The sequence below is a fragment of the Pollachius pollachius genome (genome assembly GCF_949987615.1).
Source record: "Pollachius pollachius genome assembly, chromosome: 17".
Lineage (NCBI taxonomy): Eukaryota > Metazoa > Chordata > Actinopteri > Gadiformes > Gadidae > Pollachius > Pollachius pollachius.
The window spans coordinates 18,357,216-18,379,007 of NC_136950.1; the positions used below are offsets into that span (position 1 = coordinate 18,357,216).

At 44.1% G+C, this 21,792-nt stretch overlaps 1 protein-coding gene across 1 annotated transcript; it reads right to left on the minus strand.

The window, feature by feature from the left end:
* Positions 1–224: 224 nt before the first annotated feature.
* LOC307088990 (guanine nucleotide-binding protein G(olf) subunit alpha-like) lies at positions 225–20,171 on the minus strand. Its single transcript, XM_079755073.1, has 12 exons — positions 19,398–20,171; positions 19,045–19,117; positions 18,867–18,921; positions 17,289–17,408; positions 12,597–12,694; positions 9,700–9,754; positions 9,476–9,549; positions 8,540–8,598; positions 6,247–6,367; positions 5,279–5,409; positions 4,118–4,185; positions 225–3,352 (listed from the first exon to the last, which is right to left on the minus strand). The coding sequence occupies exons 1-12, from the start codon at positions 19,537–19,539 to the stop codon at positions 3,206–3,208; spliced, it is 1,143 nt and encodes a 380-aa protein (XP_079611199.1). The 5' UTR covers positions 19,540–20,171; the 3' UTR covers positions 225–3,205.
* Positions 20,172–21,792: the final 1,621 nt, after the last annotated feature.

Here is a 21,792-nt window from a genome sequence, read left to right on the forward strand (position 1 = left end):
ATGTTTGGACTCTTCTGTGGTTCAGACGGGTTAATTAACCTTGTAGTGATACCAACCGCCATGAAGGAAAGGCACAGAGTTCAGAGGTCAAAGCTTCACATTATAAAAGAGCAGACAGTAGTTATAAATAATTATAGAATTATGTACAAACTTTGATGAAAAGTTGATAAACACACTTTAAAAGGATCTCATACTGTATATCTATGCTCCATTAGTTATATGTATATATAGCTTACATATACATATACACAGCTTCATTAAGCTAAGTCGACCACAGTTGGGGTTAGATGCAGGTGGTTATGGTTAGATACAGGTGTATTGTGCAGAGAAACCTATTTATTCAGCTCAGTCTCTGGATATATCATTTACAGTACATTTGCTGTTATTTATTAAGATAGAAAAGAAATCCCATTCACCAATTTGATTTAGAAAAAAGGTCCCACAGAAATATATTAGTAAGAAACCAAGCCACCACTAGAGGGATTACATGTGGTACCTTTACACCAGGTGTAAATATTCTAGTGCTACATCAGTAGTGCATAAAAACATTACAACTCCCACAGTAGCCTATAAAACCCCTTCTTAAAACACAGATAGATGCCAACAAATGTCTGTCTTAACAAGGAAGATAAACAAATACAACATGACAAAGAAACATGCCCAGATCATGTTTCCAATTTATGAGTAAAAATGTACTAACTATTAAAGGGCCTCATTTAACAGCTGAATTTCCAAAAACAAGTTAGGAGCTAACTGCAGGGTTCGAGTTATGATTCCATCTCTGTGGGGGACTCTTAAAGTGTTGACCGTTCCGGCCTTGCGCTCAGTTGTATCAGCGCCCTTGCGCTGATAAGCCCCTTCAGGTCAAAGAAGACCCCTCCGTTTCGCGTCGGTGTCCGGTTCGCCCTGTCTGGGCTTATTTTCCCGACAATGACCGGCGTTCTATTATCCCTTACTTAACGTCAATATTACTCTGCATGTGGAAGGGAAAATAGCTTTATTTGTAATTACAATATTATGCTGCTGTATTTTCAGAGACCCCCAGATATTTGAGTTTGCTGCTTTCATGGGAGCCCCCAGCTTCCACTGGCTCCCACCTAACTCGAACCCTGGCTAACTGTACCTTCTACATTAATCAGTTGAATTTCACCTCCAAGTTAGCAGCTTACTGTACTGTTTATATTTATGGGTTGAGTTTCAACTACAATTAAGCAGCTAACTGTACCGTTTTAATTTAAGATTTGAGTTTCACCTACAAGTTATCAGCTAACCGTACCGTTTTTATTAAACATTTGAGTTTCAACTACAAGTAAGCAGCTAACTACAGTTTATATTTAACGCTGTTTTAAGCAATTCATTTCAGAGGCATTAGTCAAATGCTCTGAAAAAACAGGAAATATATATGGTATCAGTGGCTGTTGCCGGTCTTTAATGAGCACGCCAAATCATTTCATTCTGGGCGAATGAAATGATTGGGCGGCATACCTGTCTGTCTACCTACCTACCCGGCTGCCTTCACGTACTCTGCCTGTGTCCTCATTGCGAATGACCAACTCTACCATAAGGCTTGGCGGACCTACTGCTAAAGCTAGCGAGCCAGTGATTTGGGGGTGTGGCCTGAAAGGAAGAATGGAATTATTTCAATTGGAAACTCTAAATCGAGTGTGGGTTTCTCCAACTTGCCTAGCCGAACTCAACAATGGAGTTTCCCTGTACTGTAGTTTAACATTTAACTGTTGAGTTCCAACTAGAACGAAGCAGGCTGTGCCTTGGGCAGAGACATGGGGGACACTAACATGCAGAGAGAAAAAACGGAGAGAGGTTTTACACAATGCTCTGGTTTTACACGATGCTCTGTGCGCATGTAAATACGTGTCAAGAGAGCACACGCAAAAACCTCAATCTATAAGGATGCTCTCTAAACGATGCTCTCTGCACCGTAAGTGCATATACATGTATGTACAAGTCGACTTCTAACGTGAGATGTTCAGTTAGTCAACATGACATGTTGAGATAGTTGACATAACATGTTGGTTAACGTCAAATTTTGAGTAGGGTAACATGGCATGCTGACCAGGTTAATTAAAGTTATTTAATTGGACAGGTTGTGTAAATTGATAACATGTTGAGTTAGTTAATTGGATATGTTGAGTCATTCAAAAACACGTTTTGTAAGCCCAACTGGCGGTATATTACAATTCCCTTCAAAACAAACTCCACCTGTAGCACTAAGTTCAGCTGGCCAGGAGTCACTATGTCAGTAACAGGCTTGCGTGATATCATATAATAATCCTTGACTAGTAGTTATCTTTGACTAGTGTAGTTAATAATCCCAGCCGACAGCTGGTCGAAACATGCTTGAAAATAAACACCACCACTTTGTATAACATGAAGCATCTGTTAAAGCTACATCCTTTATATACAAATAAATAAAGAGGGCTCCCTATCTGTATTTAAATATATAAATAAACCCATAGACCCTTTTGTTTATAAATCGAATGCTAAGGTTGTAAAAAACTCTTTTGAACTTTAGAATGAAGAGTTCAACTGGTTATTCCATCTATCATTCAGTGTTCATGCAGGTTGACCTCTGACCTCTACCTGGATGGGTTAGACAGTCGATGAGCATTCAGATGACCTCTGACCTCTGACCTCAACCTGGATGGGTTAGACAGTCGATGAGCATTAAGATGACCTCTGACCTCTACCTGGATGGGTTAGACAGTCGATGAGCATTAAGATGACCTCTGACCTCTACCTGGATGGGTTAGACAGTCAATGAGCATTAAGATGACCTCTGACCTCTACCTGGATGGGTGAGCTGGTCGGAGAGCATTAAGATGACCCCTACCTGGATGGGTTAGCCAGTCGGAGAGCATTAAGATGACCTCTGACCTCTACCTGGACAGGTTCGCAGGTTGCAGAGCATAAGGATGACCTCCGACATGTACCTGAATGGGTGAGCAGGTTTGAAGGTGATAGAATGACCTGTGATGTATTTGCAGTTTGAGGCACATTGTTGGAAGAGGTCATCTCTCACCAGGAGCTGCATATTAACCACTGTTCAGGGCGGGTCGGCTCACTTTTACAAATATAAATAGTACTTGTCTTTAATTATACATGGTCTGTGTTATGGACTAACTAGAATGTTCCAGTCTGTTTCCTGATTGGTCAATGATGTGACCGGCTGATTCTCCAAGACCAATCACAAGAGCTCGTACTGTCGGAGGTGCATGCGCTGGATGATGTCTCGACAGTCCTGGAAGACTCTGCGGATGTTCTCTGTGTCCACGGCGCAGGTGAAGTGGGGATAGCAATAGTGCTTCCCCTCTCCACTGGCTGTGCTGATTGTCTGAAACACACAACAAGACTCTGTCACCTGATTGGACAACGCATCATGACTCTGTCACCTGATTGGACAGCTCAACATGACTCCGTAACCCTGATTGGAGCACTCAACATGACTCTGTCACCTGATAGGACAACGCATCATGACTCTGTCACCTGATTGGACAGCTCAACATGACTCCGTAACCCTGATTGGAGCACTCAACATGACTCTGTCACCTGATAGGACAACTCAATATGACTCTGTCACCTGATAGGACAACTCAACATGACTCTGTATCCTGATTGGACAACTAAACATGACTCTGTCACCTGATAGGACAACTCAACATGACTCTGTAACCTGATTGGACAACTCAACATGACTCTGTAACCCTGATTGGACCACTCAACATGACTCTGTAACCTGATTGGACAACCCAACATGACTCTCACCTGATTGGACAACTCAATATGACTCTGTAACCTGGTCAAATCGACAGCATGTTGTGAAACAACTGACAAAAACAACTGAAGGTTTGGTATTTTATTATTTCATTTTCTATTTTTATTCAATAATCAAAGTGTCTAATGAGTAAGTATTTTTGTGTGTGAAAGTGTATTGTTCTTTGTGTGTGTAATAGCTTAGCATAATGTGTGTGGTTTTGTGTAATAGTGTGTAGTTTTGTGTAATAGCGTGCTATAGGGTTTTGTAGTGAGCTGCAGGGTGTAGTATTGTGTTGTACTTTGTATAACCGTCTAATAGTGTGTGTCACAGTGTGTAAATTACCAGAAACTGGTCTCTTATGAAGAATTTCGCTCTCGTCACCAACGGGTCCTCACCAGCATCTGGTAAAGCTACACACACACACACACACACACACACACACACACACACACACACACACACACACACACACACACACACACACACACAAACACACACCCACACAAACACACACACACACACACACACTTTAGTAATGACACAGCAGTTTTCTATTAGGTTAACCTCTTCATTAGGCCTTTCACACATCAGGGTTCACCCCGGATGACCTCCGGAGCATCAGACTCTGATGATCCGGAGCTGCCCTTCCACGTAGCGAAGGTAGCGAGCCAGAGGGCGATAAAGACGGTGCGTTATGATTGAAGGCAGTGGATCTATATCCTGTGTAACCCTCTCTCAGCTACTATCCACGATTGTAAACCCTGCTTTGATTTCTTGATCACACTCGAGGGCTGTGGGGCGCCATATGGGCCACCACTAGAGGGCGCTGTGGGGCACCATATGGGCCACCACTAGAGGGCGCTGTGGGGCACCATACGGGCCACCACTAGAGGGGGCTGTGGGGCGCCATATGGGCCACCACTAGAGGGAGCTGTGGGTTGCCATATGGGCACACCACACCGTTTCTTAGCATTCGTTTATTTGTATAATGTCACATACACATCATATGTAATGTTTCTGTTTTGGTAATCTGTCCAGAGACCAGGGATGTAAAGTAGCATTTTTGCTTGACTCAAGCATGTTTAATCTAGTATTTTTATTGTTGTGATGTTTATTGACGTCCCTGTCCCTATGAACAAGCAAATAAATACAATTGATTATTGTGATTAGATATCAGAGGGTGAGCCTGAGTGTGAGCCTACTCTAGCTGTAGTTTGAGCTGAGTTTTTTTCAATATGACTAAATATATATTCCATGATATAGTTCAAATAAAAGGTTTTCAAAATAGACTTGACAGTAGTTAATACTTGCCAATTTAAATATTTCAATTATACACTCTAGACTAGAGAGTATAACATCTTTCTCCAAGCAGCACCACTCAAATACGTTCTTACCCAGACACATGAACAGATAAGTTCATCCGATAAGTTTGATAAGACTGATGGTTAACGTAAACAGACCGGTGCCACCGCTGCACACCCCCAGTATTAACTAGTTCATTACCATCCACGGGTTGGGTGTACTGGGTGTAGTCAGGGAAGTAGTCTTCCAGTTTGGACTTTCCCGCTAGGATCTTATCGGCCAGCATGTCCTGTTTGTTCAGAAACAGAATGACCGAGATCGTCTTCAGAAACCTGAGGATCCAAAACAGAAGAATTAGAAGTGTTGGCTAGCTGTCAATCAAAACGACATCCCTGTTAACTAGCTGTCAATCAAAATTATGAAGGTGACTGTACCGACTGTTTTAGAGTAACTCCTATATGAAGGTGACTATACTGACTGTTTTAGAGTAACTCCTATATGAAGGTGACTATACTGACTGTTTTAGAGTAACTCCTATATGAAGGTGACTATACTGACTGTTTTATATGACTGCAGTCACTTCATATAGGAGTTACTATAAAACAGTCAGTACATGTACTGACTGTTTTACCGTAACTCCTATATGAGGTGACTGTACTGACTCTTTTATGGTAACTTATTTATGAATGTGACTATACTGACTGTTTCGTATTAACTTCTACATGAAGGTGACTATACTGACTGTTTCATATTAACTTCTATATGAAGTGACTGTACTGACTGTTCTATAGTAGCTCCTACATGAAGTGACTGTAATGACTGTTTTTATAGTTACTCCTACAGAAGGATGGATGTACTGACTGTTTCATATTAACTTCTATATGAAGTGACTGTACTGACAGTTCTATAGTAGCCCCTACATAAGGGTGACTGTACTGACTGTTCTATAGTAGCTCCTACATGAAGTGACTGTACTGACTGTTTTTATAGTAACTCCTATATGAAGTCACTGTACTGACCGTTTTATAGTAGGTCCTACATGAGTGTGACTGCACTGACTGTTCTATAGTAACTTCTACATGAGGGTGACTGTACTGACTGTTCTATAGTAACTCCTTTATGAGGGCGACTGTACGGACTAACTAACAAGGTAATTGGTTGAATTGTACCGGTTTGTCCAGATGGATTTAAAAAGGTCCAGTGATTCTCGAAGCCGGTTGGTCGAGTTATCCTCTCTGATCACCATGTTGTAACTGCTGCTAGCTGCTACAAAGATGATGGCTGTCACATCTGTAGACAGACAGGAAGTCAGACACATACAGACAGGAAGTTTGATACAGACTGATAAGAAGTCAGACACATATATAGACCATAGCATTCTTCTTCACCGTCTTGAGCACTATGTTGGTTTCGGGGGTACGGCTCTTGGTTGGCTTGAATCGTACCTCACAGATAGAACCCAATTTGTGCTCCATGAGGGTTCAGAATCAAAACACTGCAAACTACGCTTTGGCTTACCACAAGGGTCGGTCCTTGGCCCATTACTTTTTGCAATCTATATGCTTCCCTTGGGCGACGTTATCCGCAGCTTCGGAATTAGTTTCCACTGCTACGCGGATGACACCCAGCTCTTCATTCCAGTGGATTCAGGGAACTCGCCCCAGATCCAGAGGGTTGAGTCCTGTCTAGCTGCGGTGAGGGGCTGGATGTCACAAAACTTCCTCCAGCTTAACACTGGGAAGACAGAGCTGATAATTATCGGCTCGAAGCGGGACCGGAGAGAGTTTGAGGATGTCTCACTGTGGTTGGATGGACTCGCCATCCTACAGAGTGCATCAGTCAAGAATCTTGGGGTCCTGTTCGACCCTCAACTGTGCTTCAACCAACATGTTAGAAGCATAACTAGAATTGCCTTTTTCCATCTGAGAAACATTGCAAGAATCAGACCAATGTTATCTGCAGCGGATGCAGAGACACTGATTCATGCATTTGTTTCATCAAGACTGGATTATTGCAATGCACTGTTCTCGGGACTACCAAAATCTACCACAAAAAGTCTACAGCTTGTACAGAATGCTGCAGCTAGACTGCTGACCAGAACGAGAAGGTTTGATCATATCACACCTATTCTCGCCTCTCTGCACTGGCTACCAATAACTTTCAGATCGGACTTTAAGGTGCTACTGCTAACCTATAAAGCCGTGCATGGATCTTCTCCATCCTACCTGAAGGACCTGATCATTCCTTATAGTCCTTCTCGGTCCCTCCGGTCTTCGGGAGCTGGCCTTCTTTCACTGCCGAAGGTTAAAAAGAAATCGGCCGGACAGAGAGCGTTTGCCTATCGAGCCCCTTTCCTATGGAATAGGCTGCCACAAGTGATCAGGGAAGCTGACTCTGTGGAGCTATTCAAAGGAAAGCTCAAAACGCACCTCTACGATCTTGCATTTGGAACATAGGATTGTGAAAACGATTGTGAAAATGCGAAGTGAAGACCACTCTGGTTGTTTGTGTTTTGTTAATGCAGTATACATTCCTGCTATGTACTGTTCCGTTCTAATTCACTATTCTGTCTGTTCTAGCATGTTGCGGTGACTGGACTGGATGCCTGGACTCTCCTCATGGTCATCCGGCCAGCACCACATCACCATTTTTGTGCATGTATTTACCTGTATGTCAATTATGGCACCCATTGCACTCCTGACCATCCCTGGAAGAAGGATCCCCCACTATGCGTTTCTTCTCAAGATTTCTTCCTTGCTAATTTCAAGGGAGTTTTTTCTTGCCCTTGTGGGGGCTTGGGTAAAGGGGGGTGTCATAAATATTTGACTTGTTAAGCCCTTTGAGACTGTAATGGTGATTAAGGGCTATACAAATAAAATTGAATTGAATTGAATTGAATTGAATATAGAAAGACATGTGGAGAACCTGTGAAGAATCAACAGGTTTCTGTGTATTAAGTATTAGAGAAAAGCCTGCATAACCGCTAACCCATTCCTAAACTCAATCCATTTCTTACCCCTAACCCAGTACTAAACTTAATCCATTTCTAACACTAACCAATTTCTAACCCTAACCCTGATCCACAACAGGTACTACCACTACTTTAGGTTAGGTTTGGTTCCTTGATCTGACCGTTCCACAGTGAACTCAAACACTCATAAACCAACTTAACTCTTTGGTTAACTAGCCTGCTCATCTAGATGGACAGATAGACAGCCAGGGAGAAAGAAAGGTAGATAAACATGTGACAGACAGGTCGACGGACAGGTTGACAGACAGGTTGACAGACAGATAGAAAGACCGAAAGACAGGTATACAGACCGGTTCTGTAGATAGACAGGTGTACAGACAAAAAGACAGATAAACAGGTTGGTAAACAGGTAGACAGACAGGTTAGGAGACACATTATAGACAGGCAGACAGACATAGACAGACAAAGATAGAGACATGTAACATTCTCACCGTTAAAGCACTGAATCCATTTCCTCCGTTCATCTCTTTGCCCTCCAACATCAAACATACTGAGGGAGACAGATGGAGGTAGGGTTAGATAAATGGGAGGGTTAGATACATGGGAGGGTTATATACATGGGAGGGTTAGATACATGGGAGGGTTAGATAAAGATAGAGGGTTAGATAAAGATAGAGGGTTAGATACATGGGAGGGTTAGATAAAGATAGAGGGTTAGATACATGGGAGGGTTAGATACATGGGAGGGTTAGATAAAGATAGAGGGTTAGATAAAGACAGAGGGTTAGGGTTAGATAAATATAGAGGCAGGGTTTGATACATGGGAGGGTTAGATATATGGGAGGGTTAGATAAAGATAAAGGGTTAGATAAAGAGAGGGTTAGGGTTAGATAAATATAGAGGCAGGGATAGATACATGGGAGGGTTAGATACATGGGAGGGTTAGATACATTGGCGGGTTACATGCATAGGGGGGTTAGATACATGGCACGGTTAGATAAAGATAGAGGGTTGGGGTTGGATAAATATAGAGGCAGGGTTAGATAGAAGGGAGGGTTAGATACATGGGAGGGTTAGGGTTAGATGCATAGGGGGGTTAGATACATGGGAGGGTTAGATACATGGGAGGATTAGATAAAGATAGAGGGTTAGGGTTGGATAAATATTGACGCAGGGTAAGATACAAGGGAAGGTTAGATACATGGGAGGGTTAGATAAAGATAGAGGGTTAGATAAAGAAAGAGGGTTAGGGTTAGATAAATATAGAGGCAGGGTTAGATACATGGGAAGGTTAGATACATAGGAAGGTTAGATAAGGATAGAGGCCCACAGGTGAATAACTAACTCAATGAAAGAGGTAGAAATACTAAATCACTGAAAGAGTTAGACTAAGTAACTCACTTAAAGAGGTAGACTAACTAACTCACTGAAAGTTGACTTTATCCACTTGAAACCTGGTCTCAATGATCCCTGAGGTCAGAACTCGGCAGCGCAGAAGATCCTGGAGCCAGAACACATTTTACCTTCATTGGTTGGTGGTACAAATTAGATCTTAATTATATATAAATATTAATATATTTAGTATTAGTACAAGTATTAGTAGAAGCAGTGATAGCAGTAGTAGTGGTATAGTAGAGTATATATATCTTACCTGATCGGTCGGAATGTAGTCAACGCTTCTAATATGATCCAACTTCTCCAGAAAACTACACACACACACACACACACACACACACACACACACACACACACACACACACACACACACACACACACACACACACACACACACACACACACACACACACACACCATTTTAAATAATTGTATGAAGAATATTTGAAATACTGCCTGATTTAACATACATTGTCATTGATAAATAAAATCTAGAGCCAAGTCGAGGTCAAGGTAAACAAGTCTGTCTTGTAATTGTACAAATGAAGACTTTCCATTGTAAGCCACACGTTAAAAATTAAAACACAACTAAAAACAATAGCTCAGAGATTCTAATATGTGTCATATTTCACTACAAGGTGGAGCTCCCTCCACTAAGTGGTATGTTGTTCTAAGAAACGTATCCCCACAGACCAGGGATGCGTGGAAAAATGTGAGCCTGGCTCGAGCCTTACCAACACTTCTCCGAAAGACCCCCCCGTCTCCCTGGAGGGGTTGGTTGGAAACGACTAACGGAAATCGATCTAATCCCCAACTGTTACACGGTAGGCCAAACTACACGTCTGCGACAGCACGTCTGTGAAGACCCATGTTGATCACTGTCTACTCAGACACCTGTACAAACATCTCTAGCCCTTTATGGCCCTAACCTGTTGCCCTAACCTGTGGCCCTACACCTGAGGCCCTACACCTGTGGCCCTGTGGCCCTACCCCTGTGGCCCTTCACCTGTGGCCCTGTGGCCTGCACCTGTCTGGTCCTATACCTGTGGCCCCCGGTGGCCCTACACCTGTGGCCCTACACCTGAGGCCCTACACCTGTGGCCCTACACCTGAGGCCCTACACCTGAGGCCCTACACCTGTGGCCCTATTGCCCTACACCTGTGGCCCTATGGCCCTAGACCTGTGGCCCTCACCTGAGGCCCTACACCTGTGGCCCTATGGCCCTAGACCTGTGGCCCTATGGCCCTAGACCTCTGGCCCTCACCTGAGGCCCTACACCTGTGGCCCTATGGCCCTACACCTGTGGCCCTATGGCCGTAGACCGGTGGCCCTAGACCTGTGGCCCTACACCTGAGGCCCTATGGCCCTACACCTGTGGCCCTATGGCCGTAGACCTGTGGCCCTAGACCTGTGGCCCTACACCTGAGGCCCTACACCTGAGGCCCTACACCTGTGGCCCTATGGCCCTAGACCTGTGGCCCTCACCTGCGGCCCCACCGGTGAGGGCCTGCCTGTGTGAAGACGTGCAGTCCTCCCAGAGCTAAGCAAACTCCGCGGAGGTGCGTGTCAGGTGACCACTGATTGGTCAATCAGGGATCTAGCGTAGTGATTTGTTTTTGACAGCTGGACACGAGATAAGATGATTCCCCGGTGGTAGTCACACCCTGTATCTCCAGGTGGTTGTGATAAACTGCCTTCAGCAGTATTTGTGAATGAATTACGTGGATGTATGGCTTTTAGCATATCCTTAATGGAGCAGAGGCGGCAGACTGTCACGACTCAAGGTTTCCTCGTCGGTTCACGTGCCTTGTATGGAATGCCCTTTGAGTCAATATTAAATAAATAGATCAATAAAAAGATGGATGAATATGGCTGTGAAGCAAATAAATGAGGTAATAAATATATAAATAAATGTAAATGTGTGAATAAATATACATTATACATTTGTCAATACATATTAAAATAAATATATTTTATTTTTTTAAAAGGACGTTTTTATTTATTACTTACTTTTTAATATTTTTTACTACTTTATTCCTTTTATTTCATATTGCCAAATCAATATATTTAACGCCACATTTCCATCTGGTGTATTCAAATGAGTGGGCGTGGTTATCTCAGACCACAGGGTGTCATTGTTGAAGTGGTTACTATGGGTATTGATAGAAAACCACTCAGGGTTTCCATCTCAAAATCACTGCATATAACATTAGCTTAATGTTCTTATGGCGAAAAATCGGTAGTTTAGCTGATTACTCCCTAACTCTGATCTAACCCTGACCTAACCTCTGACATAACCCTGACCTAACCCTAACCTAATACAACGTCTGATCTAACCTCTGACCTAACCCTGACCTAACCCTAACCTAATACAACGTCTGATCTAACCTCTGACCTAACCCTGACCTAACCTCAGATCTAACCTCTGACCCAACCTCATCTGACCTCACCTAAACTAAAGGTGATGAACCATAAGGGTCATGGTTCAAGTGTGGCAGGACGCCGGTGTGTCTTGGTGTGTGTGTGTCTTTCTATTGCAGGCTGGTGTGTGTTGGTGTGTGTGTGTGTTACTATTGCAGGCTGGTGTGTGTTGGTGTGTGTGTGTGTGTTACTATTGCAGGCTGGTGTGTGTTTGTGTGTGTGTGTCTTTCTATTGCAGGCTGGTGTGTGTTGGTGTGTGTGTGTCTTTCTATTGCAGGCTGGTGTGTGTTGGTGTGTGTGTGTCTTTCTATTGCAGGCTGGTGTGTGTTTGTGTGTGTGTGTATCTATTGCAGGCTGGTGTGTGTTGGTGTGTGTGTGTGTCTTTCTATTGCAGGCTGGTGTGTGTTTGTGTGTGTGTGTGTCTTTCTATTGCAGGCTGGTGTGTGTTGGTGTGTGTGTGTATCTATTGCAGGCTGGTGTGTCTTGGTGTGTGTCTGTATCTATTGCAGGCTGGTGTGTGTTGGTGTGTGTGTGTCTTACTATTGCAGGCTGGTGTGTGTTGGTGTGTGTGTGTCTTTCTATTGAAGGCTGGTGTGTGTTGGTGTGTGTGTGTATCTATTGCAGGCTAGTGTGTGTTGGTGTGTGTGTGTCTTTCTATTGCAGGCTGGTGTGTGTTGGTGTGTGTGTGTATCTATTGCAGGCTGGTGTGTGTTGGTGTGTGTGTGTCTTACTATTGAGCACAGTCGATGAGCTGGTACTCGTTGGACCGCTCGAAGCACACCTTCACGCCCTCGTCCACCCACAGCTTGTCCACGTTCTCAAAGAACTCCTGGGTGGCCGGAGAGGGGAGGGGTTAAACAGAACAAGGGCACATGACCATGAGTCACACGATCATTAATCACATGACCATGGGTCACCTGACCATGAATCACCTGACCATGGGTCACATGACCATGAGTCACATGACCATCAGTCGAATGACCATCAATCACATGACCATGGGTCACATGACCATCAATCACATGACCATCAATCACATGGACATGGGTCAGTGCATCTCGAGGGAAGACCTTGTTGAAGGGTCCGTGTGGACCTTTCCATCACACCAGTGTTCAGGGAGGCTCACACTGACGAACCTTTGACCCGATTCTGATGTCACAGACTTCCACACTAATTTTCCCGTCATAAGATAATCAGTGAAAGACTCCTAACACATTACATAGCGTCAGGGTTAATCCTAACACATTATGTAGGCTCAGGGTTAGTCCTCACACATTAATTAGGCTCAGGGTTAGCCCTAACACATTAAGTAGGCTCAGGGTTAGTCCTAACACATTAAGTAGGCTCAGGGTTAGTCCTAACACATTACATAGTGTCAGGGTTAGTCCTTACACATTACATAGTGTCAGGGTTAGTCCTCACACATTAAGTAGGCTCAGGGTTAGCCCTAACACATTAAGTAGGCTCAGGGTTAGTCCTCACACATTAAGTAGGCTCAGGGTTAGCCCTACCACATTAAGTAGGCTCAGGGTTAGTCCTAACACATTATGTAGGCTCAGGGTTAGTCCTCACCAGTGTTGAGACTAACGCGTTATTAAGTAACGCGTTACAGTAACTACGTTACTTTTGCGGTAACGAGCACTGTAACTAATTACTTTGTCAAAATCAGTAACGCTTTATCGTTACTGCGATTTAAACAGGCTCGTTACTCGTTACTTCACGTGCATAACCCAGGACTACAGTTTCCGTGGTGGACGTGAAGCGGACGTGACTCACGTGATGCAGCGACACGCAAGTAAATGAATTAAAACAATGGCGGCAGTCGACGATGGTCCAGGCGCTGTATTTCTCCCATGGAAATATGCACATTATTTTTCCTTTCTGACAGTAAAAGACATAAGGAATATTTTGGTGACCTGTCATCTTTGTGGAGGTTCGAAAACTCTAGCCACATCAAAAACTAGCAATTCTAATCTTCAGAAACATCTTCAGAAACAACAGGCATCTACCAAGCTAGTTGAAAAAGACCCTGAAGCTAACACAGGTGATGCTGCTGCTAACGTCAGCTCCGCCGACGCTAAAGGAGAAGCCACTCCAGCCAAACAACAAAAGCTTGATTTTACAAAGCCTGTTGCACAGTCTATAACCCAGACACAGCTAAACAAATGATGGAGATGTATGGACAAAGACTGATATAGACATAGACATACTAACATAGACTACTAAAGCACTTTATCCACCATTATTTATTTCATCAGTCGTTTTATTTATCTAAACGGCCAGAGTGGAGGAAATATTATTTTTGTTAAACATTAACTATGTTTGTGAGTCTGAAAGTACTTTTTATTTATTTAGTTTCTCTTTGTGAGGCTGAAAATACTTTTAAGTTTGCCCATCATTATTGATGATGAGGTCTCCAGTTGGTGGAGTTTAGCTGTTTTGAGTTAAGGTTAACTTACAAAGAACGGATAAACCTTACTGTGTTTACATTGAAAACATCTATTGTATCAGTTTTGCACTATTGATTCCTACAGTTGCTAAATGGTCTGAGGCACAGTTTAATTTTTGCACTGCCAAAACTATACTTTGTACCTGTTTCAATGGCTACGATAAATATGCCTATCAAAAGTTTCAAAACATACTGTATGTTGTGTTTTGTTGATCCACTGCTTCATCGTAGTGATACTGGGTACAATGATCAAATTTTACAGTTGTTTTGTCAAACACTATGCCACATCAACCCCAAAATAATGTGTGTGCATTTGTGGAGGGTTGGAAACAGTTGGAAACAATGGAAATATTTCATTTATTTGCACTCACACTACTACACTGCTATGGCACGTTCAGGTCACTAGGTGGCGTATTGCGCTTGTGGTAGGATAGGACTTACGTGTAAGCAAGTCAGAGGACTGGCAGCCTCCCTAGCTATCCAGTTAGGGAGGTCCTTTGCCACATTAACACAATAAGATAATTTAGAAAAAAAAAAAGTTACTTTCCCTAGTAACTAGTTACCTTGAAAGTAACGAGTAACTTAAAGTAACTGAGTTACTTTTGAAAGAAGTAACTAGTAACTGTAACTAAGTTACTAATTTAAAGCAACTTGCCCAACACTGGTCCTCACACATTAAGTAGGCTCAGGGTTAGTCCTAACACATTAAGTAGGCTCAGAGTTAGTCCTAACACATTAAGTAGGCTCAGGGTTAGCCCTAACACATTACATATTGTCAGGGTTAGTCCTCACACATTAAGTAGGCTCAGGGTTAGTCCTCACACATTAAGTAGGCTTAGGGTTAGCCCTAACACATTAAGAAGGCTCAGGGTTAGTCCTAACACATTAAGTAGGCTCAGGGTTAGCCCTAACACATTACGTAGGCTCAGGGTTAGTCCTCACACATTAAGTAGGCTCAGGGTTTGCCCTAACACATTAAGTAGGCTCAGGGTTAGTCCTCACACATTAAGTAGGCTCAGGGTTAGTCCTAACACATGGCTCAGGGTTAGCCCTAACACATTAAGTAGGCTCAGGGTTAGTCCTAACACATTAAGTAGGCTCAGGGTTAGTCCTAACACATTAAGTAGGCTCAGGGTTAGCCCTAACACATTAAGTAGGCTCAGGGTTAGCCCTAACACATTAAGTAGGCTCAGGGTTAGTCCTCACACATTAAGTAGGCTCAGGGTTAGCCCTAACACATTAAGTAGGCTCAGGGTTAGTCCTAACACATTAAGTAGGCTCAGGGTTAGTCCTAACACATTACATAGTGTCAGGGTTAGTCCTGACACATTAAGTAGGCTCAGTTCCATTTGAAAAATAGAAGCGATGCTGGAGGTTGAAGTAGGAACAAAGAGGCAGGTTGGAAAACACATGAGGGTTTTGTTTTGTCTCTGGTGTCCTGAGGGATGTTTGGATAATTAGACCTCAGGTGACCGCGAGACAGAGAGATTCCCATGTTACCTCATTATAGCACATCATTAGACTCATTTAAACAAACAGCCCTTAACAAACTATCGCGTTGGCATGACACTGTCTTAAAGACACAAACACCACGTCCTCCCACGGCTGCTATATCTTCTGCAGAGAACCAAGGTATCCTTAGTGTCAGTATTAATAAAGTTATAACCAATATTGATAATGAAATGATGGAGGCCCTGGAAATATACAAGGCACCTAGGTATTTGGTAATAAGAAAGAATCTTTAAACGTTTGTATTCGAACGCTTACTGTTCTTCTGCTCATTCAAAATTAAAAATTTTCATCTCAGGTTGAACTGCTAACTTGAATATAACAAGTGAGTCTCTCCATGCCTGTGAGTCTAGCTCTACTGAGTCTAGCTCTACTGAGTCTAGATAGAGTCTAGCTCTAGTGAGTCTAGCTAGAGTCTAGCTCTACTGAGTATCGCTCTACTGAGTCTAGATAGAGTCTAGCTCTACTGAGTCTAGCTCTACTGAGTCTAGCTCTACTGAGTCTAGCTAGAGTCTAGCTCTTCTGAGTCTAGCTAGAGTCTAGCTCTACTGAGTCTAGCTCTACTGAGTCTAGATAGAGTCTAGCTCTACTGAGTCTAGCTCTACTGAGTCTAGATAGAGTCTAGCTCTACTGAGTCTAGCTCTACTGAGTCTAGCTCTACTGGGTCTAGCTAGAGTCTAGCTCTACTGAGTCTAGCTCTACTGAGTCTAGCTAGAGTCTAGCTCTACTGAGTCTAGCTCTACTGAGTCTAGATAGAGTCTAGCTCTACTGAGTCTAGCTCTACTGAGTCTAGCTAGAGTCTAGCTCTACTGAGTCTAGCTCTACTGAGTCTAGCTAGAGTCTAGCTCTACTGAGTCTAGCTCTACTGAGTCTAGATAGAGTCTAGCTCTAGTGAGTCTAGCTCTAGTGAGTCTAGCTCTACTGAGTCTAGCTCTACTGAGTCTATCTCCAGGTACTCTAGCTCTAGTGAGTCTAGCTCTACTGAGTCTAGCTGTAGTGAGTCTACTTCCACTGAGTCTATCTCTAGGTAGTCCAGCCCTAATGAGTCTAGCTCTAGTGAGTCTAGCTCGACTGAGTCTAGCTTACACTCAGGGCTAACAAACAAAAACAGCCTCTCAGCTTATTCTGGCATTTTTATAGCATGTGTACTGAATTATTTGCACTGTCCCTCAAACAAAGTAAAGTGAACCCTGGGTTCTGGCTAGGGCTAACCCAGGAGAGCTGCGATGTTTAGCCAACTGAGTAACCAGGATCCCAGGCCCGCGGGGCTTCCTCTTTAAACAAACCCACTGAGGTGTCTGACATGACCCCAGGGGCTTCATTTACAATGGTTACTAACTCTGCGTGTGTGTGTGTGTGTGTGTGTGTGTGTGTGTGTGTGTGTGTGTGTGTGTGTGTGTGTGTGTGTGTGTGTGTGTGTGTGTGTGTGTGTGTGCGTGAGTGCGTGTGCGTGTGTGTCTGTCACCTCAGTGTATTCAAAGTCAGAAAGTGGTGCGATGCTCTTGATGTAGTCAATTCTGGGTTGGTTGGCAGGGTTACCCACTGGGATAGGAGGAGTCAGAGTGCCCATGGCTGTTACGATCGCCTGAAGGACAAACAGAAAACACCATTTTCTGACAGACAAACTTTAAACAAAATCGTTTAAAGGAACAATTTAAAAACACAATTTTCTGAAAGAACAACAAAAAACAAATGGTTTTATGGACAACTTAAAACAAAATCGTTTTAAGGACCAACTTAAATCTAAATTGTCTGAAAGACCAACTTAAAACAAAATCAGTTTAAGGACCAACTTAAAACAAATCGCCTGAAAGACCAACTTAAAACACAATTGTCTTAAAGACTTACTTTAAACACAATCGTCTTATCGACTAACTTAAAACATAATCGTCTGAAGGACCTACACACTACCGAAAAGGAAGGATGCAGCACCCAATAACTTAAAAAGTAGAAGGAAAAAGTAGAGGAAAGAAATGGTGCTTTGAGATTTCACTTCATCTCCAAAAGAACCAGAACTGTGTTGTTCATCTCTTGGACCAGGACTGGGTGTCTCAACTTCCCAGTTCGGGGTACTTCGTGCTAAACCCAGGAGGGAAAGGCCTTGAATCTGTGGAAATCTGTGTGGATCTGTTCTCTAAAAGCCAGAAAGAGAACTAACTAATATGAACGCTAGCGTGACTGCTGTAGAACCCAGTCTCCCCTAAGCTAATCACTCTTAGGAGTCTCTCCTTCTACGCTGGGGGGCAGACCTTCTGGGAAGAATCGGAGCAGGAAACCATGACGACAAGGGGCGGAGTCACGACCTGTTTCCTGTTTTTGTTGCAGAGATATTCCTCAGAAGAGAAACGCATTGGTGGATTTCTGCAGTAGCTCCACGGTGTTGATTGGAAATCTTTACAGACACATTTTATCAGTACATCTTTCCATCCAAAGGGGAATAATTCCAGCTTAGTTTGTGTTTGCTCGCCAATAAAAAAATGTAAAGATACACGCCCCCCTGCAACATGATTGGTTGAAACAAATATTCAGGTGGAAATAAATTAAACGCCCGGTTGACTCAGATTCAAGCCAGCCTGTTTGATTTCAGCTTATTAATCATTAATCAGATTTGTGAGACTACATTTAACCTAAACGTTAAATCGTTAGGGTCGTGCATGTTTGGGTTGTTTGTGGTTAAGGACTTTCTTTGTTGGGTTTGTGGTTAGGGTTGTCTGGGTTGTTTTTTCAAGGTTAGGGTTAGGTTCGGTTAGGATTAGGGTTAGGGTTAGGTTGGGTTAGAGTTATTCGAGTCATCCATGGTTATGGAGGTTAGTGGTTGGGGTCATGTGGTTGGGGTTGTTAGGGGTTTGGGTCGTTAGGGGTTGGGGTTGTTAGTGGTTGGGTTCGTTAGGGGTTGGGGTCATGTGGTTGGGGTTGTTAGGGGTTTGGGTCGTTAGGGGTTGGGGTTGTTAGTGGTTGGGTTGGTTAGGGCTTGGGGTCATATGGTTGTGGTCGTTCATGTTGGGGTCAATCATCACGTCATGCATTAAGTCCTGTCACTCACCACGATGGCGTCCTTTACATTCTTTCTGATGTCCTGCCCCCTTTCCTTCTTCTCCCTGGAGAACACACAAAGCGTTTGGGTGAGGCCACTTCCCATGAAGTCACGCAACACTCACAATACTCGTGTTGAGTGGATGTTGTGTTTGGTGTTGCCATAGCGGTTCCGACGAGCTACTCACTCATCATCGAAGCCGTCAACGTGGAGAATCCTCATCTGCTTGACGATGGTACTCTTCCCGGACTCTCCTGCACCTACACACGCAAACACACACACAAACAGTTGGACACCACATCATCATCATCTTCTCCAACACAACCGTCATGTTAACAGAGTTCTCCATCGTCATGTTAACAGAGTTCTACATGTCATGTAAACAGAGTTCTCCATCATCAGAGAACTCCATCATGTTAACAGAGTTCTCCATCATGTTAACAGAGATCTCCACAACGATAAAATAGTTATCCATCATCATGTTAACAGAGTTCTCCATCGTCACGTTAACTGAATTCTCCACCTTTATCATTTCGTTACCTAGCAGCAGGAGTCTGTGCGTTGCTTTATAGGACTGGCGCTCTTTCTGAAGTTGCTTCTCGATCTTCTTGTTGGCCTCTCTCCGATTCTTCTCGTCCAGACGTTGGTCCTCTGTCTGACTGCCCCCTCCCAGACAGCCCATAATAACTCTTCCTTAGGACGGACAACCACCTTCCGCGTAGAGGAGAATCCACCCCCCGTTACACGGCAGGCATGGTGGTGGACGCCCTGCTGTGAGGAGACGTTCCCCGGTCCAAGGCCCGGCAGCACGGGGGTCTACCGGAGAAACGCCCTACGCCCTCCCGTCGGTAACAACAGAATACGGAGAATCTTTATAAAAAAGGAATTGTCCTTGTTTGACACTGTCGTCCACGTCAGCCCACAACATCGGCATGGACCGGCGGACAGAAGGCTCCTGCCGGTCCGACGGAGCTTATAGAGGCAGTCCTGTAGCGGTCCGGCTCAGTACATGGTCCTGGGGCGGTCCAGCTCAGTACATGGTCCTATAGCAGTCCAGTCCGGCTCAATACATGGTCCTGTAGCGGTCCTGCTCAGTACATGTTCCTACTGCGGTCCGGCTCAGTACAAGGTCCTATAGCGGTCCCGCGGAGTACATGGTCCTACAGCGATCCAGCGGAGTACATGGTCCTATTAAGGTCCGGTCCGGCTCAGTACATGATCCTGTAGCGGTCCAGTCCGGCTCAGTACATGGTCCAATAGCGGTTCGGTCCAGGTGGTCCTGCACGGCGTCCGGTTCAGATGGTCCAGCACAGCGGTCCGGTTCTGCTGAGGAGCGGCATATATGTGGTCGAGTCCCGCCCAGCTGCAGGTGGTGATGTCGGATGGGTGAGACTCGGCACCTCGCAGCAGCGATCTCTCAGTCCGCCTCCTTCCTCACCCTACATATCGTCCTTCCTCTCGCCTCCTCCTCCCCTCCGCCTCCAATACCGTAAACATCCTAATAGCGCGACCGTGTGTTGAGGTGTTTCAAATCAAAGCGCAGGAGACTGCTGACCCCGTATCGGAAATGATTTGCATTTATGAATGCAAGTAACGTTAAGTTGCGCGGTAGGCCTACAGTTGCAATCTGGTAAAGGCACACCTCCGTTGTAAAATTATTGCAATTTAGAGCTTTATTTATTTATGAGGTTTTAAAAACGATCAATTATTTATTCATGAAGTCAAATTAAAAATATGCTGTATCCAAGATTTAAGAGAAATTGGTTGTTGACGAATTTCTAACCATCAGGGGATCTCTTCTTTTTTAAAGATGCCCTATTCGGCTCTTCTCTACTCTCTTTATGACTCTCAGATCTTAAAGGGGACATATTATGAAAACAGCACTTTTCCTGGGATTTGGGATGTTGTTGTGGGTATATGGTGCTCCCACACGCATACAAACTTTTTTTGAGTGAGATACATATTTCTGGAAGCAGCCCGCCTCCAGCTATCAAACAAGCGAGTCCGTTTCGGCGCCCCCTCCTACGTAGGAAGGGGGCATTTGAATATTACCTCCCACTTCCCCACTCCCCTCCAATCAGAGCATCGCTAAGATTGGAGTGTGGACCAGTGGACGAGCAGCTCCGGCGGGGTGAACTCGGCGCTAGCCCTGCAGCTAAGCTCCGGGAGTACAATCCCTTTCTAGTCCATGTCTCCTCCTCCCGTCTTCCGCCGAAGCTTCGGCGGAAGACGGGAGGAGGAGACATGGACTAGAAAGGGATTGTACTCCCGGAGCTGAGCTGCCGGACTGCCGCCGAGTTCCCCCAGCCAGAGCTGCTAGTCCGCTCGAGCTGCCACCTAGCTTCGGCGCCAGTTCAGCTTCTGGAGTACACCGCCGGACTGCGGCCGGACGGCTTCGACGGCGGCCGGACTGCAGTCCGTCAGCTCCGGCGCGGGGAGCTCGGAGGCAGTCTGGCAGCTCAGCTCCCGGAGAACAATCCCTTCTTCTCCATGTCGTGGTTCATGGACTTCAGAGAGTCAATGCCAAAGTTCCTTCCCCCCAATTCTTCTCAACCATGGCCGAGATATCCCCCACTATGAGTCTTTACTTGTGGAAGTACCAGAGACGTCAGACACAGTCTTTATTATTCATAATATCATCTGAGGCGCACATAGCTTTTGGCCGTGATATTAGATATATTATATAAATACCCGTATATAATATTATGTTATATTATATAGATATAGAGATTTTGATTGGCTGCATTACAATATTAGCAGACATTAAACTTATGATACTTGTACATTGTAGCTGACTTTTAAGTTTTAAGTCAGCTAAAATTACAAGTAGTCTACCCTTAGATTAATAGCTGCTATTTATTGTAGTCTACCCTTAGATTAATAGCTGCTATTTATTGTAGGCTAATGCAGCAAATCAAAACATACAAATACATAT

What these genes read in the sequence shown, in the direction of transcription:
- LOC307088990 (XM_079755073.1), bottom strand. Translation starts at nt 19,539, where the DNA reads ATGGGCTGTCTGGGAGGGGGCAGTCAGACAGAGGACCAACGTCTGGAC. An exon ending in ATGGATTCAGTGCTTTAACG is followed by an intron (nt 6,368 to 8,539) that starts GTGAGAATGTTA and finishes GTCTGTCTACAG; the next exon opens with ATGTGACAGCCATCATCTTT. An exon ending in AAATCCATCTGGACAAACCG is followed by an intron (nt 5,410 to 6,246) that starts GTACAATTCAAC and finishes TTGGATCCTCAG; the next exon opens with GTTTCTGAAGACGATCTCGG.